The sequence below is a fragment of the Buteo buteo genome, chromosome 17, assembly GCF_964188355.1.
Source record: "Buteo buteo chromosome 17, bButBut1.hap1.1, whole genome shotgun sequence".
Lineage (NCBI taxonomy): Eukaryota > Metazoa > Chordata > Aves > Accipitriformes > Accipitridae > Buteo > Buteo buteo.
The window spans coordinates 1456392-1480604 of record NC_134187.1 but is presented as its reverse complement, the minus strand read 5'-3'; the positions used below and the strand labels follow the sequence as shown (position 1 = coordinate 1480604).

At 60.5% G+C, this 24213-nt stretch overlaps 2 protein-coding genes across 5 annotated transcripts in view; one reads left to right on the top strand and one right to left on the bottom strand.

The window, feature by feature from the left end:
- The window catches only part of PTK2B (protein tyrosine kinase 2 beta), a 28224-nt gene extending 11557 nt beyond the window's left edge, over positions 1-16667 (top strand). The window contains exons 2-31 of one of the 4 annotated variants that reach the window (XM_075048867.1): positions 1161-1408; positions 2713-2891; positions 3026-3113; positions 3504-3583; positions 3778-3840; positions 4228-4282; positions 5171-5311; positions 6280-6354; positions 6454-6555; positions 7002-7119; positions 7357-7396; positions 7486-7532; positions 7833-7886; positions 8244-8341; positions 8434-8518; positions 9070-9170; positions 9267-9382; positions 9616-9716; positions 9858-9947; positions 10485-10689; positions 11134-11242; positions 11381-11446; positions 12121-12246; positions 13025-13171; positions 13857-13892; positions 14180-14207; positions 14615-14661; positions 14910-15053; positions 15440-15520; positions 15608-16667. In XM_075048867.1, coding sequence (XP_074904968.1) covers positions 1202-1408; positions 2713-2891; positions 3026-3113; positions 3504-3583; positions 3778-3840; positions 4228-4282; positions 5171-5311; positions 6280-6354; positions 6454-6555; positions 7002-7119; positions 7357-7396; positions 7486-7532; positions 7833-7886; positions 8244-8341; positions 8434-8518; positions 9070-9170; positions 9267-9382; positions 9616-9716; positions 9858-9947; positions 10485-10689; positions 11134-11242; positions 11381-11446; positions 12121-12246; positions 13025-13171; positions 13857-13892; positions 14180-14207; positions 14615-14661; positions 14910-15053; positions 15440-15520; positions 15608-15823 — 3045 coding nt within the window. In that variant the 5' untranslated portion in view covers positions 1161-1201 and the 3' untranslated portion in view covers positions 15824-16667. Of the gene's footprint in view, positions 1-1160; positions 1409-2712; positions 2892-3025; positions 3114-3503; positions 3584-3777; positions 3841-4227; positions 4283-5170; positions 5312-6279; positions 6355-6453; positions 6556-7001; positions 7120-7356; positions 7397-7485; positions 7533-7832; positions 7887-8243; positions 8342-8433; positions 8519-9069; positions 9171-9266; positions 9383-9615; positions 9717-9857; positions 9948-10484; positions 10690-11133; positions 11243-11380; positions 11447-12120; positions 12247-13024; positions 13172-13856; positions 13893-14179; positions 14208-14605; positions 14662-14909; positions 15054-15439; positions 15521-15607 lie in introns of all 4 variants that reach the window. The other 3 variants (XM_075048866.1, XM_075048869.1, XM_075048868.1) reach the window with 3 other exon arrangements.
- Positions 16668-18668: 2001 nt separating this feature from the next.
- On the bottom strand, positions 18669-23470 carry CHRNA2 (cholinergic receptor nicotinic alpha 2 subunit). Its single transcript, XM_075049792.1, has 6 exons — positions 23407-23470; positions 22038-22192; positions 21226-21270; positions 20897-21006; positions 19380-20481; positions 18669-18804 (listed from the first exon to the last, which is right to left on the bottom strand). The coding sequence occupies exons 1-6, from the start codon at positions 23468-23470 to the stop codon at positions 18679-18681; spliced, it is 1602 nt and encodes a 533-aa protein (XP_074905893.1). The 3' UTR covers positions 18669-18678.
- Positions 23471-24213: the final 743 nt, after the last annotated feature.

The following is a 24213-nucleotide window of genomic DNA, read 5'->3' as shown; positions in this document are numbered from 1 at the left end:
ATTTTTCTTTTTATTTCATGCCCCCAAAAATGCAGTTTGGAGCAGCTCTTTGCAAATCTGAATTTGTCCCATGCATCTGGCTGTGCTGGCTGGTTATTTTGTTTGGTCAGGCTCTGTGCAAAGCTGTGTGATTTCCTGAGAAGGCAGTGGCTGGGCTGAGAGAAATACCTGTACTCTTACAGGGTTATGTGAGCTGAGTTTGCCCAGCCTCAGCCCAAATGCATATCTAGAGAGGAAGAGAAAGCAATCCAGAGCAAACCCTCTTCTGTGCCAGCCCTGCCCAGCTTGCAACCCAAAAGCCAGGTGAAGAGGAAAATTTTGGATCCATTCAGATCATCCAAGACTGACATACCCCGTTCAGTGTTTTTCTCAGTGAACGGAAAACTCAAGCCACTTCCCTTCTGGCTCAAATGACATTTTTTGAGCAGGCTTCTGGGTTTTATCCCCTCTAAAAATAAAAGAGCAAATCAATATAAATAAGTATCGCCCTTCCGGGGGAGAAGGAACCCAGCTTGCTTGCCCCGTTTTGCTTTTTATTGTTTTTTTTTTTGCAAAGCTATCTGCTAAATTCAGCTCGGTTGGGAGGTCACGTTGTTGAACTGCAGCTGCAGCTGCAGGTACCCGTGCTGGGAAGCTGGAGCCTGAAACCTTCACCCGGGTTTCATGGAGGGGAGAAAATGGTGAGTGCTGGGGACACAGAGGCATTGCTCTGGAGGTGACAAGGACACAGAGGCATTGCTCTGGAGGTGACAAGGGCACAGAGGTATTGCTCTGGAGGAGATGGGGACACACAGGGACTGCTCTGGACGTGATGGGGACACAGAGGTATTGCTCCGGAGGTGGTGGGACACATAGGCGCTGCTCTGGAGGTGACAAGGACACAAGGCTCTGCCCAGAGGTGCTGAGCTCGGGGGTACCCGGTGACCGTGCATGGCCAGGGGTGTACGGCAGGACGGAGGGCACCCTTTGTCGCACTCTTTCTTTCTTTATTTTCTCTCTCCATCCATCTCTCCATCCCTTCCCTCCTGGGGGTGTCCCCGCTGTCCCCATCCCACCCCTCCCTCTCCCATCCCCATCTCCCGGACCCTCTCCCCATCCCGCAGGGTGACCCCCCCACTCCCCAGGGTCCCCACTGTGCCAGCGCGGTGTCTGTCCCGCAGGGAAGGGATGCTCAGCTCCTAGCAACCCCGGCGTGGTGAGGATGTCGGCCATCCCCGAGGCGCTGGGTCGCCCGCGGAGCAGCTCCTCCCGCAGCCTGGCCGGGACCCTGGAAGCCACCCTGGGCATGGGGACGTTGGAGATGGACAAGGAGGAGATGCGTATCCTCAAGGTGTGCTTCTACAGCAACAGCTTCAACATGGGCAAGAACTTCAAGCTGGTGAAGTGCCCCGTGACGACGGAGATCCGGGTACGTGGGCAGGGGGGTGGACAGGGCAGGGGAGGGGGGGCTGTTTTGTCCACCCAGCATCAGAGCTAGCTCCCTTCCCAGACACGATTTCCCATGATATGGTAGCCCCCAGAGCCCTGTGGCTGAGAAGCACCAAAACCTGGAGGACAGAGAGAAAATTTGGCCACCTCTGGTGGCTCAGGGGGCCCTTGGAGAGGGTGAGGGCTCCTTGGCCCCGCTGCCCGTTCCTGCAGCAAGGATCAGCCCTGGTGAGTTGCTGCTGGTCCCCTTTTTGGGTAGCAAAGAGGAGTTCCCAGGCCCTGGTGAAGAAATCCCCGGGCACAGCAGTGCAGGGAGCAAGTGGATTTGGGACATGACGGTGCCTTGCAGGGCTGGGGCTCAGCCTGCACTGTCAGGATGAGGCTGGGGACCTTCAGGAACTGGGTCCCCACCTTTCCTCCATCCCTGCTTACCTGCATGACCACAGGTCCTCAGTGATGAAGGGGACAGTGACCTTCACAGTCCCAAGCCCTCAGCATTTCCCCGTGGCCACGTCATGGTGCCGCTGCCTGCTGGGGACCCCAGGGGTGCACCCAGCTCCAGGGCCAGCAGCATCTCTTGCTCTCCTGCCCATACTGCAAGCAGGAGAGGACTCATCAGGCTGGGAAGGAGATGCCTAGGGAGGGAAAATGCAAGTGAAGCCATGAAATAGCAACGGTCCGGCTGTCCCCAGTGCAGGGGTGGGAGCACAGCCAGCAGGACGCAGGAGCAGAGCAAGCCAGAGGTGGTCACTCCTCGCCGGGGTCATCTTGGCCACCGGTTCTGTTAATAACAATCAGCTTTTAATTGTCTTTTTGGCTATCAGAGTGAGAGCAGAGGCCTGGCAGGGTCCTGGGGACTCCCTGCCCGCAATGCCTCAGTTCTAGGGCAGGAGAAACAAGCCGCACCGCAAGCTCACCGGCAACAATGATGTCTGCTTTGCTACCTGCTTGCAACTGATGCCGTGCATCAGGTGTAGCTCAGCTGAGGCATAAAGAAGGGTGGAAATGACCCACCTGGGCTTTTATCCCCAACCAAGACACCTCTGGGAGGTTGGATGAGGCATGTTCAGGCTGTGGGTTGTTGCAGAGCAAGCTGGAGGCATCTTTGGAGGCTTCATATGGGGACTGCTGGGGCTGGTGGCTGTACCCAAGGCTGTGTTTTTGCTCCAGGGACATTTCTGTTGCAGTTCTGCTGTATTTCTTCCTCATTTTCCTGCTATCTAAAGCTCATCTGGAGCCTGGCTGGGGATGCTCGCCTCTCAGCCCTGCTCCTTTCCACCCCAGGAGGTGATCAGGTCCATCCTGGTGAGCGGCCGCATTGGGCCCGACATCAAGTTGGCCGAGTGCTATGGGCTCCGCCTGAAGCACGTGAAGTCGGATGAGATCCACTGGCTGCACCCGGACCTGACGGTGGGCGAAGTGCAGGAGAAGTACGAGTGCCTGCACCTGGAGGCTGAGTGGAGGTAGGACCCATGGTGGTGGTGTCCCTCTCCGTGTCCCCAAACCCACATGGGGCAGGAGCGTGGGGACCACCGAGCCCCATTAGAGGGAAGGCTTCTCCAGCATGGTCCTCATCGAGGGGCTCTCCTGTTGCCAGGTACGATCTCCAAATCCGCTATCTGCCGGAGGATTTCATGGAGCGCTTCAAAGAGGACAGGACCACCTTGCTCTACTTCTACCAGCAGGTCAGAGGTGGCCCTGGGGGTCTCCTAGCCCCAGCCAGGTCTCCTCTCCAGCCACCCTGACCCACCCCCTAGCTCCAGGAGGATGTTTCCTCCTCTCCAGCCCAGAAAACTTGATTCCCAAGACCTTGCAGCCCATTTACCTTCACCCTGGGCTGCTGATGGGCAGCCCCTGTGGTCCCATCCCTCCACTGGATCTGTGCGTGTCCATCAGGGATAGCCGGTCCCAACCCCTCCACCCCACTCCTGCCCCTGCTGCATCCCAGCACGGGATGCGGGAGGGCATGGACCCTCCGAGCATCCCCTGTGAGCATCCTCTGTGAGCATCCCCTGCCACCATCCCGTGCCAGCATCCATCCCCTCTTCCTCCTGACCCCTGCATCTCCTCGGCAGCTCCGGAGCGAGTACATGCAGAATTATGCCAGCAAAGTGAGCGAAGGCATGGCCCTGCAGCTGGGCTGCCTCGAGCTCAGGTACGTGTCTCTGCCTGTCCCAGCCTGTCTGCTGCAGTGGGAGGGATGGGGAGGACGGGGGAGTGAGGGCTGGGGCGGTGGAGGGTTTTGCAGGAGAGGACGGAGTTTCCAGTTCTTTCTCTGCTGTGGTGGGAGGACGTCGTGGGGGGATGCAAGCGCAAGGGTGGCTGTCTGATGTCCCTCCCTTCTCGCAGGAGGTTTTATAAGGACATGCCTCAAAACGCGCTGGATAAGAAGTCCAACTTCGAGTTCCTGGAGTGAGTAGGCACAGCCCGTCCTGCTGGGCAGAAAGCCCCTTACCCCTAAACCGCGCACCCTGTCCAGCCGGCCCCGAGGAGCTGGGGTGCTGCAGATGGCCTTCCTCATCCTCCTGCAGCTCCTCATCATCCCGCAGCTCCTCATCCTCCCGCAGCCATCAGCCCTGCTGATGGGGAGGGTGCAAGGAGGGGGAGATGGGAACATTTCACCTTGCGCTGGGTGGGAGGCTTCTCCCCCAGGACCACCCCCTTGCCCCTCAGCACCCACTTTGCTTGGTGCATCCCCCCCCCCGCCGGTCTGCGGGTCCCTGGGGAGGCCCCCCTGCAGCCCCGGGAGCGGGGGTCCCTGCGGGGCCATTAATGTGCACGGGGGTCTCTGCTCTCCAGGAAAGAGGTGGGCCTGGACCTCTTCTTCCCCAGCCAGATGCAGGAGAACCTGAAGGTGAGGGATGTGTGCGTGGGTGTGGGTGCGGACAGGCAGGGCTGGGTGCACGGGTGCAAGGGGTGTGAGCGTGCACGGACGTGGCTGGGGCTGCTCATGTGCGTGCATTGAAGTGCGCGCGTAGATTTGCACGTGTGCGCGCATCTGCCCACGCTTGTGTACATGCGCGGTTGTGCTCATGCGTGTGACAATGTGTCTGCACGCATGCACCCATGCACACGTGTGTATACGTGCACATATGGGGCCAGATGTGCGCATCAGTGTGCATGTGTGGGTTTGTACACACGTATGTGCACATCTGCCCACGCTCATGGTGCTTTGCACGCACTTGTGAAGGTGTATCTGCCTCTGTGTGTGCATTCGCATACGGGGCCGTATGTGCTCCTGTGTATATCAGTGTGCATGGGTGGATTTGCATGTATAGGCATGTCTGCTCACACATGTGAGGGTGTATTTGCACGCATGTGCATACGTATGCAAGTATATCTATGCAGATATATGCATGCAAGCACATCTGCTCGCACATGTGATGATGCACCTGCACGCACACACATGTGCGTATGCATGCACACATGTGGCCATGTGCGCACACATTGGTTTGCATGCACATCTGCCCATACTTGAGTACACATGAGTGAGCATGCACACACGGAGGGATGCTGGCATGCACACATGTGTGGACATGCATGGGTGTGCACGCAGATGCATGTACATATGTGCGGGTGCATATTCATATTTCCAGGTGAGCGCATGCGTGCATGTGTCCATGGGTGCACCTGTGTCCATGTGCGTGCATGTGTCCATGTGCAGCTCGCACCCTCTGCACCCCACATCCCCACTGCGTGCCTGCCACTTGCCCAGCATGGCTAGCGGCCACTGTGTCCACAGCCCAAGCAGTTTCGGAAGATGATCCAGCAGACCTTCCAGCAGTACGCGCTGCTGCGGGAGGAGGAGTGCATCCTCAAGTTCCTCCATACCCTCTCCACCTTTGCCAACATCGACCAGGAGAGCTACCGCTGCGAGCTCATTGTGAGTCCGCAGGATGGGATGGGATGGGGTGGGATGAGATGGGATGGGATGGGATCCCCCTGCCTGGGTGCTTTGGGGTCAGGCATTGGCTGTGCCCCCCCTGTACCAGGCAGTGTGCAGGGGGGCCACTGCGGGATGAGGACAACCTCCATCACAAGCTGGTGTTTGAGGCTGCATCTCCCATGCCCTTAAACCCAGAAAAGTCTTGCTAAAGCTGCAACCGTAGTCATTAGTGCTCTCAAGCCGTTAATTAACCCTGCATAGCAGGGCAGTGAGCTGCCCACACCGAAGCATCCCCTGGCACTGTTTAGGCAGCGCAGACTGGGGATGCTTGCAAGTGGCAGCATGGACAAAACCACCCTGCTGTGGGCTGCTCCCGGACCGTGGTCCCTGGACTCGGATGGGGACTCGGCCACCCCCAGCTTGGAGGAGTCCCTGCGGGGTGTTTCTAAGGCTTAGAAGTCACTCGCTGTCCCCCCAAGGGAGACACAAACCCAATATCCCCCATGCAGCCCCCCAGCATCACCTCCCTGAGGGGCAGCTGAGCATCTCTCCCCCTGCCCGCACCGGGGGGAGGCTCTGGGGGCTCCTTTTTGGAGGACGCTGTGAGCTGACAGGGACTGGGGCTGCGGCGGGGGCTCTGGGGACCTTCCACACCCAGGGGTCCAAACCCAGTGGGTGCAAACCGGTGCCTGAAGTTTGCTGAACCCCTTTGGGGTGAGAAGGCGGCAAACCAGGAGCGCTGGGAACCCCTTTGGGGCCAGGAGGAGGAAAACCAGCCACGCTGGGCTCCTCGCCTTGCACCGTCCACCATCCCCTCTCCAAACCATCCCCTCTTCAAGTCCCGCCGGGAAGGTGATTTTTTCCAAAGTGTCTCACACTTGGCAGCAGGTTGAGGGAGGGGACCTGGCTCTGGGGCTACCTCCCCCCTAAAATTTGCATCCTCCTTCTGCTGCCCCCCCATCCAGCAAGGGTGGAACATCACGGTGGACCTGGTCATCGGACCCAAGGGCATCCGGCAGATGACGAGCAAGGAGGCGAAGGTACGGGGCGGGGGTGTTGGGTGCTGGATGGGAAATGGGGGGTGGCTGCTCTTAAATTGGTGAATAAAGCCGACACCAGGGCTCTGCCTCTCTCCCCAGCCCACGTGCTTGGCTGAATTCAAGCACATCAAGTCCATCAAATGCTCCAGCGTGGAAGAAGGCCGGGCTGTGCTGCAGCTGGGGCTCAGCGGCACCCCCCAGGTGAGGAGGCATTGGGGGGGGGTGCCCCGGGTGCTGGGGGCTGTGGGTGGGATGGGGGATCCTCCAGTGCCGTGGGGTGGCATCGCATCCCTGTGGATTAGGCAGGACTTGGTGGATGGTTCTGTTTCCACTGAGAGAGCTCCTGCCTCCAGCCCCGGCCGAGGGGAGACTGTCCCCCAAAGCAGGACACGTCCAGGCTGTCCTGGGGGTGCCCCTGCCCCAAGGGTCCACCCCTGCTCAGGGGTGGTTTGGTGCCAGGCATGTTGGCTGGGGTGTCCTGGGGTGCTGGGAGAGATGATGCTGGAGAAACTGGGATCAGCTGCAGAGCAGGGAGGTCGTCACCAAGCTACCCCAAGGTGGAGAGGAATGGGGCACCCCCCCCATCCCAGCATCCCCCTGCCCCAGCTTTTGGCTCACTTGACCCCCGTCCCTGCTGTCTCCCCCAGTCCCTGGCTATCAAGACGGCTTCTCTGGCCGAGGCGGAGAACATGGCCGACCTCATTGATGGCTACTGCCGGCTGCAAGGGGACTTGGAAACCTCCCTCATCGTCTTCCCCAGGAGAGGTGAGTGCCCTGGAGGGCACCGACCCCACCACGGTCCTCACCCCTGTCCGCCCCCCCCGAGCCCTTCTCCGCTCTCTCCATGGCCACAGCATCACCCGTGGCTTTAGAGTGACCCCAGCTGAGACCCACCAAACTCACTGCACGTGTGGTCGAGGCATTTGGGCGGGCGGGGGGACAGCGCCCATCAGGCTCCGATGGGGGTGGCTGGGAACTGACTGTCCGCCGTCCTCTCCACAGAGCGGGAGAAGAGGATCAGCCTGCCGCAGATCCCGGCCCCGTGAGTAGCGCCTGGTCCCGGAGTGGGGCTGGGAGCCCGTCCTGTCCCCCCACCCCGCTCCCTGACCCCGACCTCTTCCCACCCCACAGGCACCTGGAGGAGAGGCAGTTCACGCTGTCGGACAGCATGAGCGTGGGTGAGTTTTCGGCCCTTCTCCTCCTTTCCCGGGGGATACAGGCAGGGCTGTGGGACACCAGTGTGTGGGGATTTGGGGGTTTCGTGGAACTGGACACCCCCAGCCCTTTGCCTGGGGGGGTGAGATGCAGCCGAGCATCCCAGAGGAGGGCTAGGCTGGCATCCTACACGCTCCCGATGACCGAGGTCCCTGTGGGGGCTGCTCTGAGCTTGGAGGCTGGACCCCGTGGGGATGCTGCAAGAAACCCCCCTGCCCGGCGAGCTACTTGAATCCCTGCCTGCAACCTCCTTCTTGCCCTAGACTCTGATATTTATGCTGAAATCCCTGATGAGTCCACAAGACCGAGGTCTGGAGGTAGGTGCCATCCCCTGGGTGCCCTCTTGCCCATCTCCCAACACCCCAACCGAGCCCTGCCACCCCCTCCTGCCCACCCCAATTTCCTACCCCATTCCCTCAAAGCTAGGAACAAGGTTTTGCCTGCACTGCCCACCTTACCCACCCCAGAGGGGCTGAAGGAGCTGGGATCACCCCGTGTGCCATGGGGCAGGACCTCTGGGTCCTTGCCGAGGGGGTGATGGAGGGGCTTGGTACCTAGGGATTGCCAATATCTCCCACTTAGTATGGGGGCTCTGCCCGCGGAATAGGCAGGGGTACAGGCAGCTTTCTGCCCGCTGGTGCTGCCACCTCTGCCCTGCTCCCCTGTTCGTGAAGTCCAGCACTATAGGATCTCCCGGGAGGACATCACGTTGGGCAGGATCCTCGGAGAAGGCTTTTTCGGAGAGGTCTACGAGGGGATCTACACCACCCCGGTGAGCATCCTGCCCTCTCCCTGCCCTGCCTGCCTCGCCCGCGGCCGGGGGGAGTGGGGTAAAGCAGCCCCCACCCCTCCTTCTCCTTGCAGAAAGGCGAGCGGGTCAATGTAGCCGTGAAGACCTGCAAGAAGGACTGCAGCCCGGAGAACAAGGACAAGTTCCTGAGCGAAGCGGGTATGCCGGGTGGTCCTGCTGCCCATCACGGGGGGATGGAGCCAGCTCAGCCCCCTCCCTGGGGCTCGCGTAGGCGGGCAGAGGACAGATGTGGGGGGCCTGGTGGTGTCTGCAGCACTGCAGCGGTGGGGTGTTACGGTCAGGGTGGCAGATACCCTGTCCTGGCATCTTCTGGTCCCTCTTTGGGGACAAATTGCCATTGCAATGCAGGACAGAGCAGGAGGAGGGAGGTGGCCCGTGCCCTGTCCCTGTGGCAGGGCTGTTCTCCAAAATACTTGGTTTATGGGAGGGTTGGCTACCGGGAGCAGGGAAGAAAAGCTGCTGAATCCTTGTGTGAGAGCAGACAGGCACCACCTGGATGCAGATCCCTGGGGAGCTGGAAACCAGGAGCCCCAATCCCTCTGGCGATGTACTAGGCTATTGCTGGGAATTCCTCCTGCTCTGTCTCCAGCTTCATGGCAGAGACCTGCCCCTACACCCCAGGACAGGAGTTTGGGCTCCTGGAGGGGGGGCCCTCCCATTGCAGGATGTCTGACATGGTCCTCCCACAGTGCTGATGAAGAAGCTGGACCATCCCCATATCGTGAAGCTCATCGGCATTGCGGAAGAGGAGCCCACCTGGATCATCATGGAGCTCTATCCCTACGGAGAGGTGAGCGGGGTCCCACCACCGGAGCCCATCCTGTCCCCCCGCCACCCTTCCCACCCCTGCCCGGTCCCTGAGCCCCCCTCACTCGTCCTGTTGCAGCTGGGGCAATACCTGGAGCAGAACAAGCACTGTCTCACCGTGCCCACGCTCATCCTCTACGTGCTGCAGATCAGCAAAGCCCTGGCCTACCTGGAGGCCATCAACTGCGTGCACAGGTAGGGCAGGAGGGAAAATGAGCCAGGCAGGATGCCGGGAGAGGCAGGGAAAGGCAGGGACTGGCTGGGGGGACAGGCAGGTGGGGAGTAGGAGCGGGCGAAGGCAGAGACTGGCAGCATCCTTTGCTGCACACCCTTTCTGCAGCTGGGTGAGCTGGTTATCTGGGTGTGAGCTCGCCTTCTCCATCCCTTCTCTGTCCCTTCTCCCCAGCCAAGGGTCTCTCTCCTTGCAGGGATATTGCCGTGAGGAACATCCTGGTGGCCTCCCCAGAGTGTGTGAAGCTGGGCGACTTCGGGCTCTCCAGGTATATCGAGGATGAGGAATACTACAAAGGTAAGAGCTGCGTGATGGGATTGGGGCTCGCTTCAACCCTGTGAGGGCAGAGACCGTGGTGAGACCTCGCTGCCCTGCCTGTGCTGGGGCTGCTTCACCCCCCTGCAGCCAGCACAGCCACCTTCTTGTCTCTCCCTCCAGCATCCATCACCCGTCTCCCCATCAAGTGGATGTCACCTGAATCCATCAACTTCCGCCGCTTCACGACGGCCAGCGATGTCTGGATGTTTGGTGCGTGGTGGGACGGGGACGGACCGGGGTCCTGGGCTTCGTCTGCCTCCTGTGGCATTGTTTTAATGCACAGGGAGAAATCCTGCTCTGGAGCGGGGGAGTTATTCCAGCCTTGCCCTTGGGGAAAGGGTTCCTGGGGCAGAGCTTCTTGCAATTTGACCATCATTAGGTGCTTCATCCTCCTCCAGTGAATTCAAGACCGTCGGGGGGGCTGAGTTAAACTCTACCCCCTGCAAATATCCATCCCCCTGCCTATCAGCCCATCCCCATGGCCTCTGGTGCTCATCTGACCCTCTGTCCATCCCCAACAGCCCTATGGCCAGCAGCAACCAGGAGCTGGGCTCCTTGCAGCTCCCCGGGAGAGCAGGCAGCTCTTTCCTCTGCATTTTTCACCGAGGGACCAGAAAGGCCGAGCAGCCAAGTGACCTGGTGTCACGCAGCAAAGCGTGGCACTGTCACCGTGTCCCCAAAAACCCAAGCGAGGGGCTGGTCCCCCAGCTTTTGCATCAGTTGAGGTTGCTCCTGTTGCTCCCACAGCCGTGTGCATGTGGGAGATCCTGAGCTACGGCAAGCAGCCCTTCTTCTGGCTGGAGAACAAGGATGTCATCGGGGTGCTGGAGAGGGGCGACCGCTTGCCCAAGCCTGACCTCTGCCCACCCGTCCTCTACACCCTCATGACGCGCTGCTGGGACTACGACCCCAGTGAAAGGCCCAAGTTCAAGGACTTGGTTTGCAGCTTGAGGTGAGCGGGGAGGTCCGTGGTTTGATGGAGGGGTGGGCAGGTGGGTGAAGGAGAAACATGAACTCCTGCAAGATTTTGGGTCTGAAGTTTTCTGGCCAAGCCTGAACTCAAAGGACCATTTGAGACGATTTGAGCCCACCTGCCCCTGGGGTGGTGGTGCCTGGGCTGAAATGGAAATGCTTTGCTTCCCAAGGAGGTGTCTTGCAGGGGAGTCCTGACCCCACATCTCACTGGGGCCAGCCGGGGTGATGCTGGTGTGGCCGTTTGGGACCAAGCTACATCCTCCCAGTCCTTTCCCTTTGCTCTTCCCATCCCTCCTTGCTCCCTCATGTTTTCCGTGGTCCACCCAGCTCAAGCATCCCTGGGCATGGGAGATAAGTCCCTGCCGGAGGGCCTGTGCCAAGGCTCCCTCCCGGGGCTGTCACCCTCCGTCTCCCCCTGCAGCGACATTTACCTGATGGAGAAGGAGCTGGCCAAGGAGCAGGAGAGGAACAACCGCCACCGGCCTCCCAAAATCTTGGAGCCGCCATCCTTCCAGGAGCCACCTCCAAAGGTGAGGAGAGGGTAGAGCCCATGCAGGCAGCGCAGGCAGGTTCATCTCCCCTCCTCGACCCGCCGATGGGTGCTGTGGAAGTGGGACCTCCCCGATCTTGCACCCACCATGCGTTTCTCCCTCCTCCGCTCCCCGCAGCCCAGCAGACCCAGGTACAAGCCACCACCCCAGAGCAACCTCCTGGCTCCCAAGCTGCAGTTCCAGGTAAGGCTGCACAGCCGAAGCATCCCACAGGGACCTGAGCAAGGGGATCAACGCCAGAAAGCCCTGCCTGGAGCTTGAGCCCTCAGGGGCTCATGGCTTTTGGGGCTCCAGGGTGCCCCACACCATCACCACGTGCCTCCCGCCGCCTTGCCAGCAGGACACCGCACTGCTCGGGGCTCAGCCCTGTCCTGCCCTGTGTTTTGTCTGCCCCTCGAAGCTGGCAGAGAGGCTTTTGTTCCAGGGAACGGGAGTTTGCACGCTCGGCACTGGCCGGTTTGCATGCTCGGCTGGAAGGAGAGGAGGTTTGCTGCTCTCCAGTGCTACCAGGGCTGATTTTGGCTGCCCTGCGGGAGCACAGGTCACTCACCCCAGTGCTGGTCCCTGGAGCACCAGGGTGAAGCCCTCAAGAGCAACTGTTTTGGATGCTCTTTTGAGACTGGACAGGGGTCCAGGCAGCAGCACGGGAGGTCTCAAGCCCACGCTCAGGGCGAGGAAGAGCCGAGCAGGGAGGAAGGTCCCGTTCCTGCTGGACGGACGGGCATGAGGGCAGAGGCTGCTCCCGGTGCAAAAGCCGCTCTCCCCTGCCTTGTCTGCTCCGTCTGTCCGCACTAACCCCCGTGGCTTTGTTTGTGCCCGCATCGCCCCGCTGCCCGCTCCCCCCTGCCTGCCCGCAGGTGCCCGAGGGTCTGTGTGCCAGCTCGCCTACGCTCACCAGCCCCATCGAGTACCAGTCTCCGGCCAACTCCCTGCACACCCCGCCGCTCAACCGCCACAATGTCTTCAAGCGCCACAGCATGAGGGTAAGAGAGGGATTCCCCCATCCCACGGCATCCAGAGGACATCCCAGTCCCGGGTGGCCTCATCCCAGGCATGCCGGGGACCACGCAGGAGGCGAGGGCTCGGTCGGAGGGATGCTTGCTGCGCCACGCTCCGCTCTGTGCTGCCGCCTCCGCTGCTTCGAGCTCAGCGTTGCTCCCAACCTGTCACCCCATGGGTGCTGTTTGCGGGTTGGAGGGATCGAGATCGTGAAGGGCTTTGGGGTATCCCCAGCCCCCCGCCATGCATGTTTGCACGCACAGCCCGGTGAAGGCATGTTGGTGGACAAGCAACTGGCACGGCGTCCCCAAAAATGGGCAGGGGATGGGTGGCTGCCGCTCCTCGGGGCTTTGGGTCAGGTCTTCACGCTCGGCATTGTCACCTGAAATGCCAGCAGTGGTTTGCAGACTGAGCTCGGTTACATTAGCCCCAGAATCAGAGCTGGGTGTTGGGGCGCATCCTGCGATGCTCTGCCCGGTGTGCCGGGATGGCTGTGGTGCTAAGCATGTCCCCAGGGTGGTCCATGAATGCTGCCCATGGAAAGTGCCGGAATGCAGCGGTGGGAGATGTGGGGTCAGCCAGTGGTTTCCCCTCTCTGCTGGAAACCCAAGTGCTCCCCAAATTCAGTTTGGGGGTTCATGGCTGTTGGGGTCTGGCGCATGGCTTGCATGTGCGGAGCAGGGCTCTGGCTCCTGTGCTGAAATTGGGGAGGGGGGCTTTGACTCCTGACCCTTGTCCATCACCGCCGTCTCTGCACACCAGGAGGAAGATTTCCTCCGTCCCAGCAGCAGGGAGGAGGCGCAGAAGCTCTGGGAGATTGAGAGGCTGAAGATGCGGCAGGTCCTGGACAAGCAGCAGAAGCAGATGGTGGAGGACTACCAGTGGCTGCGGCAGGAGGAGAAGTCCCTGGTGAGTGGCCTCGGGCTGCCTCCAACTCTTGCACCCTCATGAAGGTGGTGGAAGAGCCGCTGCAGCTGTTGAGGTTGTTCTTCATGGCTGGAAAAGCCAGTTTCCCTTGGAGAAACAGCTATTCCAACAGCCAAACCTCTTGCACCCCTTTATTTTCCGCACCCATAAAAATCTCATGAAGCTGCTTCATTTCAAAATGAATATTTTGAAAGTTGGGCAATTTTTAAATACTTGCAATTGTGTCTTAATGAGCTTTTATAATGCTTTTGAAATAAGGACTGGAGATAGCTAACATGTGACTAATGCATCAGCTTGTGGTGAGACAGGCTTGGAAGGAAACTAAAAATCTTTTATTCGATCAACTCATGCAGCCAATAAAGCAAAGCCCAACTCCCCTCGCCCCCGGGGGCTGTCAGATGCTTGAATTAAACTTTGGGTTTTTTTAAGCAGCAGTTTGAGGTTTCTGGTGCCCCAGGAGCAGGTGGGCAGCAGATAGGGGGGATGGGATGGGATGGGATGGGACCAGCGATGGGCATGAAGCCCCTTCCCCTCCCACATTCCCAGACCCTGCAGAGATGCATTCCTGTGATGTGTTTCATGAGTCTCCCAGAAATCAGGAAAATCCCTTTTTTCCTCTCTTTTTCCTTTTTTCCATGCCTCTCACAAAGCTTCTCCCCCTTTGCAGGACCCAACAGTGTTCATGAACAACAACACTCCTCCGGTGAGTGGTGCCAGCCCTGGAGAAGCCAGGTCATATTTGGGTGCAGGGGGTCCTTCTTTTGGGGGTGTCCAGAGATCCTCATTTGCTTTGGCATGGATGGGCGATAAATATTTATACATGTGCCCCTTGCATTGGGAAAGTTAATCTGAAAATGTTTTTGGGGTGAAATACTGGTGGTGTGGAGCTCCCCACCAGAAACCCTGGGAGGGGATGGTGATGCCTCCTCTCTCTTCACTGCCTCCAGCCAGGACTTTCTGCCTCTCATTCGCTGTTTCTTCCCCCCACAGCTGCTCCCGGAGAAGGAGACGGATTACAGTGAGTGCCCACAGCTGCACAGGGTGTGGGGCTGCCTGTGGCCCCCCCACTCGGGAGCACCCACTTTGGGTCTGCGAGAGGGGAGCCCTGCGCTGAGCTGCGAGGAGCCTTGGGGCCGTATCCCTCCCGGCTTTGGGATCTTCCATGAAAGAAATCCCAGATCCTGGGGAGCAGCTTTGCCTGCCCTAGGCAGGGGTCTGCCTGTCCCAGGCGTGGGGGTCCAGGGGGGTCTGACCCTGCGGGGAGGTGGCACAGTTAGGATGGGTCAGGGTGTCCAGCCGCAGTGGGACATGCTGCTGCAGGTTGGTGCAGGACGTGGCACAGGTCCCAGGGGTCTTGTAGCATGGCCACATGTCCGTGGGAGCAGCCAGAGTGACTATCCTTCCTTTCCCTTACTGACGGCATAGCGGAGTTCACGGGCCCCCCCCAGAAGCCTCCAAGACTCGGGGCGCAGGTAAGACCTCCCTGGATCGGGCCACCATGGCCCTGGACCTCCTCCTCCATCTCCACAGTCTCATTCCTCCTCCTCCGCCTCCATCATCCCTCTGCATCTGCAGGATGGGACTTTTCTGTCTCTCCCAGGCCCCAAAGGGGTCAGACAGACCCAGCAGCATCGGGGTCGCGGGTGGGAGGTGGATGGTTCTCGCCAGGGCTCCCCATAAGTGTTGGTCTTTCCCTCCTTGCCCCCTCGGTCCCTGGCAGTCCATCCAACCAGCCCCCACCGCCAACCTGGACCGCACAGATGACACGGTGTACAGCAACGTCATGGACCTGGTACGGGCCGTGCTGCAGCTGAAGAACGAGATCAGCCTCCTGCCCCCGGAGGGGTACATCCTCGTGGTGAAGGTAGGGAGGGGACAACACCAGGGCTTCTACGGGGAGGGGGGGGAGTTGGGAATGAGACTGCTGAGTGGCTCCCACCAAGCATCCTTCTCGGGAAGGTCTTGAACATATAGGAGGGAGCATTTCCAGCATACCCTGCTCCTCTGTTGCATCCTTGGGTCAATGGTGGGAGCATTTCCAGCATGTCCTGCTCCTCCATTGGGTCCTTGGGTCAATGGTGGGAGCATTTCCAGCATGCCCTGCTCCTCCGTTGTGTCAACAGTGGGAGAGTCTCCCACCATGGCCCTCTCTCAAATGGGATCCTTGACTTAGCGACGCAGACTGTTCCCACGCACCACTTCCCTGTGCCCGTACCTGGATCCATCCTAACCCTGCTGCCCTCCCCGCAGAACGTGGGCCTGTCCCTGCGGAAGCTGATCGGCAGCGTTGACGAGATCCTGCCTGTCCTGCCTGCTGCCTCCCGCACCGAGGTAGGACTGGGGAGGAGGGAAAGGGGTCCGGCGTGGGGTCGTGCACTGGTGGCACCCCTGTCTGTAACCCCTGCGTGTCATGGTCAGATCGAGGGGACCCAGAAGCTGCTCAACAAGGACTTGGCCGACCTCATCAACAAGATGCGCCTGGCGCAGCAGAACGCCGTCACCTCGCTGAGCGAAGAGTGCAAGCGGCAGATGCTGACGGCCTCCCACACCCTGGCCGTGGACGCCAAGAACCTCCTGGATGCCGTGGACCAAGCCAAGGTCCAGGCCAACCTGGTGAAGCTGTGCTTGGAGTGAGAGCAGGGGTGGAGAGGGGGAAGGAGAGGAGAAGAGGGACCGCCGCGCTTCGGTCGGCGGAGATGGGAGGAGAGCGTCGCGGAGGAGCTGGCTTTTGTGTGTCTCCCATGGCCTCGCTGTCCTGCCCTCCCTGTCCCCCCTCCTCCTGCAGCCACTCATGTCTTTAGCATCATCTCGTCGGTCTTCTGAAGAAGGGAGGCATCTGGTGACTCGTCCCTGGAAAGGACTGAGGGGGGACCTGGCTGTCCCCAAAGGTGGCTGAAGATCCCTCTGGTTCGGTGGCTTCCCGCTCCCCGGCTGCCAGCAGGTCCGTGTGTCCGTCCCTTGGCTCCTCTGAGGACGGACAGCCGCGGGCGGCATGTCGCGACAGGGACCTGGACCCCGCTCCTCGCCACTGGGAGCCGGGGGGACACGGCGGCTGGGGGAGCTGGCATCCCGGGGGGGACGCGCGGGGGTCCCCAGGGGCCGTCAGAAGGGTGGCCGGAGGGACTGTTTGCGTTTCCTTGTACATTGTATAGAAGAGTTTATTTAATGATGGGAAGCGGGTCCGCGTGCTGTGGCGGAGCCGGTTCCAGCGCCCGTGGCCGGAGCGCGCCCGACCCCAAACCTGCAGAGCACGGGGAGGGATGGGACCCCACGAACCGCAGCCTTCAGTGACACAAACCAGGAGAACGATGCCTCTTCCAGCTGAGTTTTCTCTGAGCTGCTTTGTGTAAGCAACGATGGCAAACCAAGTCTCTGTTCGGTTTGTGCTTTTGAGTTGGAAACCGTACGGTTTGGGCTTTTCCCCAGCATCGTCCCACAACGCTGTTTATTCTGGCTGAGATAAACCACGCACAAAGTCCTGCTGTGCCTGTGCTTGCCTGTCACCCCCCAGGACAAGTCCCCTGGTCACCAGCACCTCTTCAGAAAGAGTTAAGGGTCATGCTGGTCAGACCTCCCAGCCGTCCCAGCGGCAGCATCCCCAGAGGAGCTGCTGGGGAGAATGTGGGTCTGCTGCATCCACGTCCCCTCTGGAACCCCATTTCCCTCCCGTTGACCCCACAATCCATACGAGGGTCCTGGGCTCCCCCTGCTCCCACCCCAAGGCTTGCTAGTGAGAGTATCTGCAGCCTTTTCCTTTTCAAAGACCCTCAGGAAATCACAGGTGGCAATTCATGGTGGAGGCTGCTGGGAAGTGGTTTGTGTGGGATAGCGCAGCCATGAAGATGGGTTCCCCCCAAAAGAAGGAGGCTTGGGGGTCTACTGCCACACTGGGGGTGGTCACCCCACAGCTTGTGCCTTGGTGGCCTCATCAGCCAGGCAGGGCTGAGCTGAGCGGGGCGGTGGGTGCTGGCAAGAGGGGCTGCAGGGATTAAGATGGGAAGGGGAGCAAGTCCCCCCCTCTGCCCCATCGCGGTGAGGGCTGCCGAAGCTGTGCCGTGGCTGGCAGTGCCCTGTTCGCTGGGTATCCCATCCTATTCACCTCCAGCCAACATCCCTGCATCACCCTAAGGAGATGCAGCCCCAACCAAGCCAGAAATTGTCCTCGTAGGAGAGCTCTCTGCGCTCCTGGCTCTGCAGAGCCCTAAAGCTTGTGCGTACCGGGTTAGAGACGCACGCACGTCTACCCACGCACGCATCCAGCCAGCCGTGCCCAGGCACTCGCTCCCTCGCACATCTCATTTCCCAGCCCGCTGTGCGCACGCCTGAGCCAGCCTGCCAGCACCAGAGGCTGCATGAGCGGCTGCAACACCCTCGGGACGTGCACGTCCTTTCGTGGCACCCTTTATTCCAGCCCGTTTCGCTCCTGAAAGCACAAAGTGTTTTCTGAAACCTCTCGGACTGCATCCAGCACCGCGATGCCTGGGTTGGTCTCCTGGAGGAGAAAACATTGCTGGAAAATCCTGGTGTCTCTGAGGACACGGGAGCAGAGAGTAGATGCCCTTTAGGATATATGGAAGCTAGAAATTAAATCTGGATGGCAGCAGACATCAGAGCCAGGCGGTCTGGGATCTGACATGGGATGGAGAGGAGGATTTGCTCGGGATGGACCTCGGCAGTGCAGGTTCCCCCCACGCCAGCTAAGTCCACCAGCCTCAGCACGAGGCAGCACCCCAGGCTCCCGGGGTCCATGGGCATCATCTGGCCATGGCCGGGTGGGTTATCCCGCTCTGCAGGGTGGTCTTTCCCTTCCAAACCACCCACATTTTTGGGTCGGCTGTTCCCGTCTCCCTGCCACTCCGACCTCTGGTGTGGGATGGTGTGGAAGCAACCGCTCGTGCTGGCGGGTTGCAGAGCGTCTGCACCTGGGCTGGGCTTTGCAGAGCAGAGACCCCCAAGCCATGCGGCTCAGCAGGGACCTCCATCCCACAACCGTACCCCTTCTGCATGGACCATCCGAAGCGTTATCATCTGCCTCACATCATGCATGGCCGCGCCAGCCTGTGGTCCTGAGCACCCTGTGATCAGGAGGCGTCCTAAAGCAGCTGTGAGGTCCCCTCTTCTTGCCCAGCACGTTGGAGTCACAACCAGACGCAGCTCTCGGGTTTTGGGTAGGACTTGCAGCAGCTCGAGGAAGCAGATGCCTCTCTTAGATGCCTCCAGCCTGTGCTTGGGCAACAGAGAAGCTGTGCCATGCCTTCCCTGATCCCAGGACTGCTGCAACCGGGTAGGATGACGGGCAGCCGTCCCTCCCCATCATCCCCAGGTCACCCCTCGGCACAGCCCTTGCTTCACCCTGCATTTCCCATCCGAGGGTCCTCCGTGGTTGCAACCGGGTCCTCCCAGGGAGAGGCAAGGGTCCGGCTGGACGTGGGCACCGGGAGGAGGGAGCGTGCATCGCCCGCCGTCCCCACCGCAGCCTGGCCCGGCCCCTAGATCATCCCCGCCAGGTAGGGCGGGAGGAAGAGCCCCACGGTGCCCAGCAAGCAGACGATGATGAACATCCAGAGGAAGATGCGGTCGATCACCATGGCCACGTACTTCCAGTCCTCCTTCACCTGCAGAGCAAAAAGGGTCTGTGAGTGTGGGTAGAGGATGCAGCCCCCCCATTTTTGAGGACCCCTTTGGGTTAGGAGACCACCCGGGGCTTGTTCTGCAGCCACGGTTTGCTTCAGGGTGAGGAGATACCCTGTGTCTTGGGAAATCCCTGGAGCAGCAGGACTGGGGGGCAGATCTCCCTGGGGAGGTTTCTTGGGGCAGAACTAATTCCACCCAGGGTTTTCTGAAACCACCTGGCTAAAAACAGGGGTGCAGCCTCTGAGCAGGGTCCCAGCAGGGCAGGCTGGGCCATTTCTGCTCTCCGAGGGCAGGACACCACGGGTAGGAGAGGGACTTCCAACATCCCTGCAGCCAGCAGGGGCGGGAGCTGGAGGAACCCTCAACTGACCCTGTGAACCAGACATCTCCCAGGAGGTGGTCGTTGATCTTCTCCCTGGCTTTGGGTCCTCAGCAGGCAGGAAACCAACTGGGGGTCCCAGCACTGACCCCCGCCATGGAGGTACAACTGGCAGGAGGCAGCACCCAGGGTAGGGGACCCCCCCTCACCCTCCAGCCCTCAGGGGCACCCACTCACCGAGAAGTCGGCATCCTCGGCTCGCAGGTGGTCCGCGATGTACTGCACCCCTTCCAGGGCCTTCAGGATGCTGGGGGACAGCATCAGCCCCCGGTCCGAGCCCACCTCCTCTTCCTCCTCCTCCTCCTTGGGGGGCACCTGGGGGGCTGAGCCCCCCGACGCCTTCCCAGCTTGGCGCCCGCAGCTGTAGCGGCACTGGGTGCCCTGGCCGTGGGAGCCCGCCTGGGACATGCGGCTGGCGTACGTCTTCTCCTCCTCCTCCTCTTCCTCCTCCTCCTCCTCTTCCTCCTCCTCATCCCACTTGTCATCCACATCGGTCTCCAGCCAGCACCGGGAGGTGCTGAGCCTCGTCCCCGGGAGGTCGTACTGCCCGGCGGTCCCCTCGGGGGGAGGCAGCACCGGGGGTCTCTTCATAAAGAGCCAGCGAGGGATGAAGTCGAGGAAGAAGCTGCGCACCCAGCGGGGCATCGTGTGGGTGCTGGGGGAGCGGTGGTGGACGTTGAGGACGAACACAGTGATGATGATGGAGAGCGTGACGAAGATCATGGTGAAGAGGAGGTACTCGCCGATGAGAGGGATGACCAGCGAGGTGGACGGGATGATTTCCGTGATGAGCAGCAGGAAGACAGTGAGGGACAGCAGGACAGAGATGCAGAGGGTGATCTTCTCCCCGCAGTCGGAGGGCAGGTAGAAGACCAGCACGGTCAGGCAGGAGATAAGCAGGCAGGGTATGATGAGATTGATGGTGTAGAAGAGCGGGAGGCGACGGATGACGAAGCAGAAGGTGATGTCGGGGTAGATCTCCGTGCAGCAGTCATACTTCTTGGAGTTATAGGTGCCGATGGCATTTATGATGGCCCACTCGCCGCTCTCCCAGTAATCCTTGAGGTCCACGTGATGGTCCATGTTCTCCAGGTCAATCTTGGCCTTGTCGTAGGTCCAGGAGCCGAACTTCATCTTGCAGTTCTGCTGGTCGAAGGGGAAGAAGGTGACGTCGATGCTGCACGAGCTCTTGTAGATGGCAGGCGGCACCCACTTCACCTTCCCGTTGGAGAAGAGGTGGGCCTTCGTCATGTGGGTCACGGCGAACTCCCCGTCGGCGCTGCAGGCATGGAGAGATGTGAAGATCAGGGGAGGATGAATTGTTTCCCCCAAGAAATAGGGCCAGGAGCTCCCTCAGCTCTCAGGGCTGGTATGAGCCTTGATTTGAGGCTGTGGCCCCATCGTGCATCCCTGCACGGTGCTGGGTTCACCCTCCTGGGCATCATCCGGAGCATGGAGATGGGTGGGAGCATGAGCACCAGGCATGGGGAGATGGATGCAGACTGCTTTGCATCCTTACCAGTGGGGTGGGATGGAGGGCAGGAGGCCCAGGGGAGCTGGCAGTGGTGGGGAGCTGCTGGGATGGGATGGGATGGGATGGGATGGGATGGGATGGGGTGAGCTGCAGGGATGGAAAGGGAAGGGGAAAGGGGGAGCTGGTCCTAAGGACGCCCCATCCTGGCAGCGCCACTCACTTGTTGTAGAGCACGATGTCGGGGATCCAGATCATCTCAGAGGGCACCCGGATGGAGGTGACATTGTCAAACTCTGCCGGGTCCCAGCGCAGCTTGTAGTCACTCCACTCCTGGAGGGAGACATGGAGGGGGGGGCATCAGGTGGCCCTGGGTCTGGTGGGACCGAGGTGTCCGATGCCACCTTCTTCCTCCTCCTCTGGCAGCATCCCTCCAGGAACAGCACCATGGAGATGCCACCAAGCCCCCCTGGGCAGGGTCTCTCTGCCCCAAAGGCTGTACCCTCCGTGACACGCTCCTGCCCTTGCCCCAGAGAGGGAACAGGCTCCTACCTGCTTCAGCCAGACATTTGTGGTCATCATTTGGTTCTTTTCATCCTGCGGTGGGGAAGAGGGAGAGGTGAGAGGAGACAGGCAGCGAGAGCCCAAGGCTTTGTCCCATCGATGCACTGGCCCCCAAATTACTGCTTTCACTTTCTGCCCTCTGCCTCTGGGGTTCAGCTTCTGGGAGCCACTGGTACCAGTACAAGTCCAAGGAGACACTCTATTTCCCTGTGATATCTGCTCACTAGATGGCAGCAAGAAATAGCATTTTGCAGCGTAGAGCTCTGAGCCGCTCGGATGGATGGACAAAAGCACATGGGTAGATGAAGAGATGGACAGGTGGATTGGTGGATGTGTTGATAGGTTGCTAGATGGGCAGATGAATAGGTAGAGAGGTGGGTAGATGGATGGGTTGATGGGTGGACAGATGGATGGGTAGATGGGTGGATGGATGGGTGTGCATGGGAGGAATGAGTGAGGCAGGGATAGACACACAATCCCAGGGGTGCCCCGGGGCACGTAGATGTTGGATAAGGACATGGCAAGGGTGCAGAACTGCAGTTTTCCTTGGTGCTCTCCTGCTGTCAGGAGAAGGGAGGGTTTGGGATGGAGAGGAGGGGTGCAGACCCCCTGCTCGTTGGAGGTCTGAGGGGGGCACGGTGGGTGGTTTGTCGCCTGCTGGAGATGGCCAGGAGGTCGCTGGTGCCTGAACCCCACCTCCTACCAGGGTCCCCAGGTCCTGGTCTGGCAGACCAGTAGGACCAACTGGTGAAAAGACAGACACGACGCGGGACTGGGGTCCCCCCCGGTGGGCTACGCACCACGTCGATCAGCTGCGCGATGGAGAGCCCGAACTTCACGATGACCACATCGGAGGTGTTGGGCACCGGCCGCGACCAGCGGTTGTAGCCGCTGAAAAGGTGCTTGAAGAGACGCTCCTCGGCGTGGCTGCCGGGCTGGTCCCGCAGGCAGGCAGCTGCGGGGAGATGGGCAGGGGGTCGGGGAGGGGGAGAGCTTGCTGACCCCCCTTTCCACACCCCGGCACCCCACTGAAAAGGGGCGCCCATTCTGGGCAAGCCCCCTCTCTGCTGCAGCAGGCGGGGATGCTAAACCCCACTTTGGGATGGGGAGAGGGGAATTAGCCCCCTCAAAGCTGCCCCGTGCTCCTCCCGAGGAGCAGAGAGTGGCGCAAGGTCAACCCGGCCGAGAAAATCCCACTCTTGCGTGCCTGAGGTCCCTCTCCCAGTCCCCTCCAGCTGCTCTTACTGGTGCTAACTGGTTCAGCTTTGCAAGGTGGAGGCTGACGCAGTCCTCGGGACCGCTGCAGCCTGCCCAGAGGCCATCCCTCAGGCTGGGCTGGAGGCAGGGCTGGGAGGGAGTGCAACGCTCTTTGCTCTGCCTAGAAATTGTTGGCGTTGGTCTTCGGCGCATCGCTCGGCCGTCCTTGCTCTCGCTGCAGAGCCCCATAAATTTCCACCAGCAAGTCGAGGGAGGCTGAGGGAGGGAGGGAGGGATGGCGGGAGGGAGGGAGGGCTTTGCACAGAGAAGTGCAACCAAAGAGACATTGTACGGGTGGATCTGCCCTGAAGAAGGAGGTGCACGGCCCCATAGCATGCCCCATGCCCCGTGCAAAGTCTCCCCGCTGGGCAGGCAAGCCCAGCGAGGGCCCTGGGTGTTGTACCTTGGCCAGGGATTGAGGGTCTTGGAGGTGCTGGGGAGGGCTGGTCTCAAGGGAAGGGACAAGCAAGATGCCCAGCTCATGGGAGGTCTTGCATTGACAGCAGGTGAAAGCAAAATCCATTTTTTTTTCCTTCTCTCCCACATTTCTAGCTTACACGGGATGGATCTGGGGTCCCAGAGGTACATCCCCTGGGGGGGATGACCCAGAGCAGACCACCCCCACCCAAGCGTCTGGGTGGTGGCAAGCTGCTCTGCAAAGACACGAACCCCGTCCTAGCTCGGCGTGCGGTGGGGGACATCATGCCGGTGTGGAGACTGGGCATGCTGCGAGACTGCATGGGGGTAAACTGGGAGAGAACTGGTTTTCCATGGGCACAGCCCCTCAGCTTCCCCTTCCCTCTCCCTAAATTTACCCCTCCTGCCAGTGTCCCAGTGGGTGACACCCATGGGAAGGCAGGGCTCAAGCAAAGAAAATTCAGGTACCCCAGGGAAAGCCAGAGCTGCCCTTACCTGCGTGGAAGGTGGCGAAGCACCACGCGATGAAGGGGGTGATGCCATGGGACAGCCGCCCCATGCTCCCCGTGCTGGTGTCCCCCATGGACCCCCTCCCTGGAGCAGTTTGCAAAGCCCCCCGGGAGGGACCAGGGGGAGCGATGAGCTGAGATGGTGGTGGGAGTGGAGGCTCAGCAGGGAAAGCCACCATAGGGGACCTCCGATGGGGTGTCCTGCGTGTCCCCACTGTTAGCGAGTGCTGGAAGAGCCATGGATGGAGCTGGCTGTGGGCTGGGAGAGCCTCAGCAGGGACAAAGCCAGGCCAGGGTGTGTGGGTCGGGATGCTCCGCCAAGTCACTTGCCCCAAATTTCATTCCTGGAAAGACAGCAGAGAGCGGCACTGTCACTGCGATGCCACCACGGTGCAGGTCTGGGTCCCGCTGCGGTTCCCGCAAAGCTGCTCCCAGCTGCGAGCGGGGCTTGGAGTTGACCCAAGCTGCCACCATGGCAGAGTCAAGGGAAAATGTCCCCAGAGCATCTGCTCCCCGTTTCACGAGCGCTCCTCGGGCAGGCAGGGAGTGAATCTGGGCAGCGTCGGTCACAGCCAGGCAGCTGCACCCCGTGAGTTAAAGCGATGGGGAGCCCAGGTCTGTCCCTGCGTGATTTAATAGCAGAGATGGAGCCCAGTGCTTCAACTTTCACTGGGGTGACCAGAAAATAACTGGTTTCAACCATCCTTCTGCCCTCCCTGACTCGAAGCTCCTTCATGCCCCGGGAGCGAGGGAGGGGGAAGCATCTCAGCTGCTCCAAGAGGCTGCACTGCCC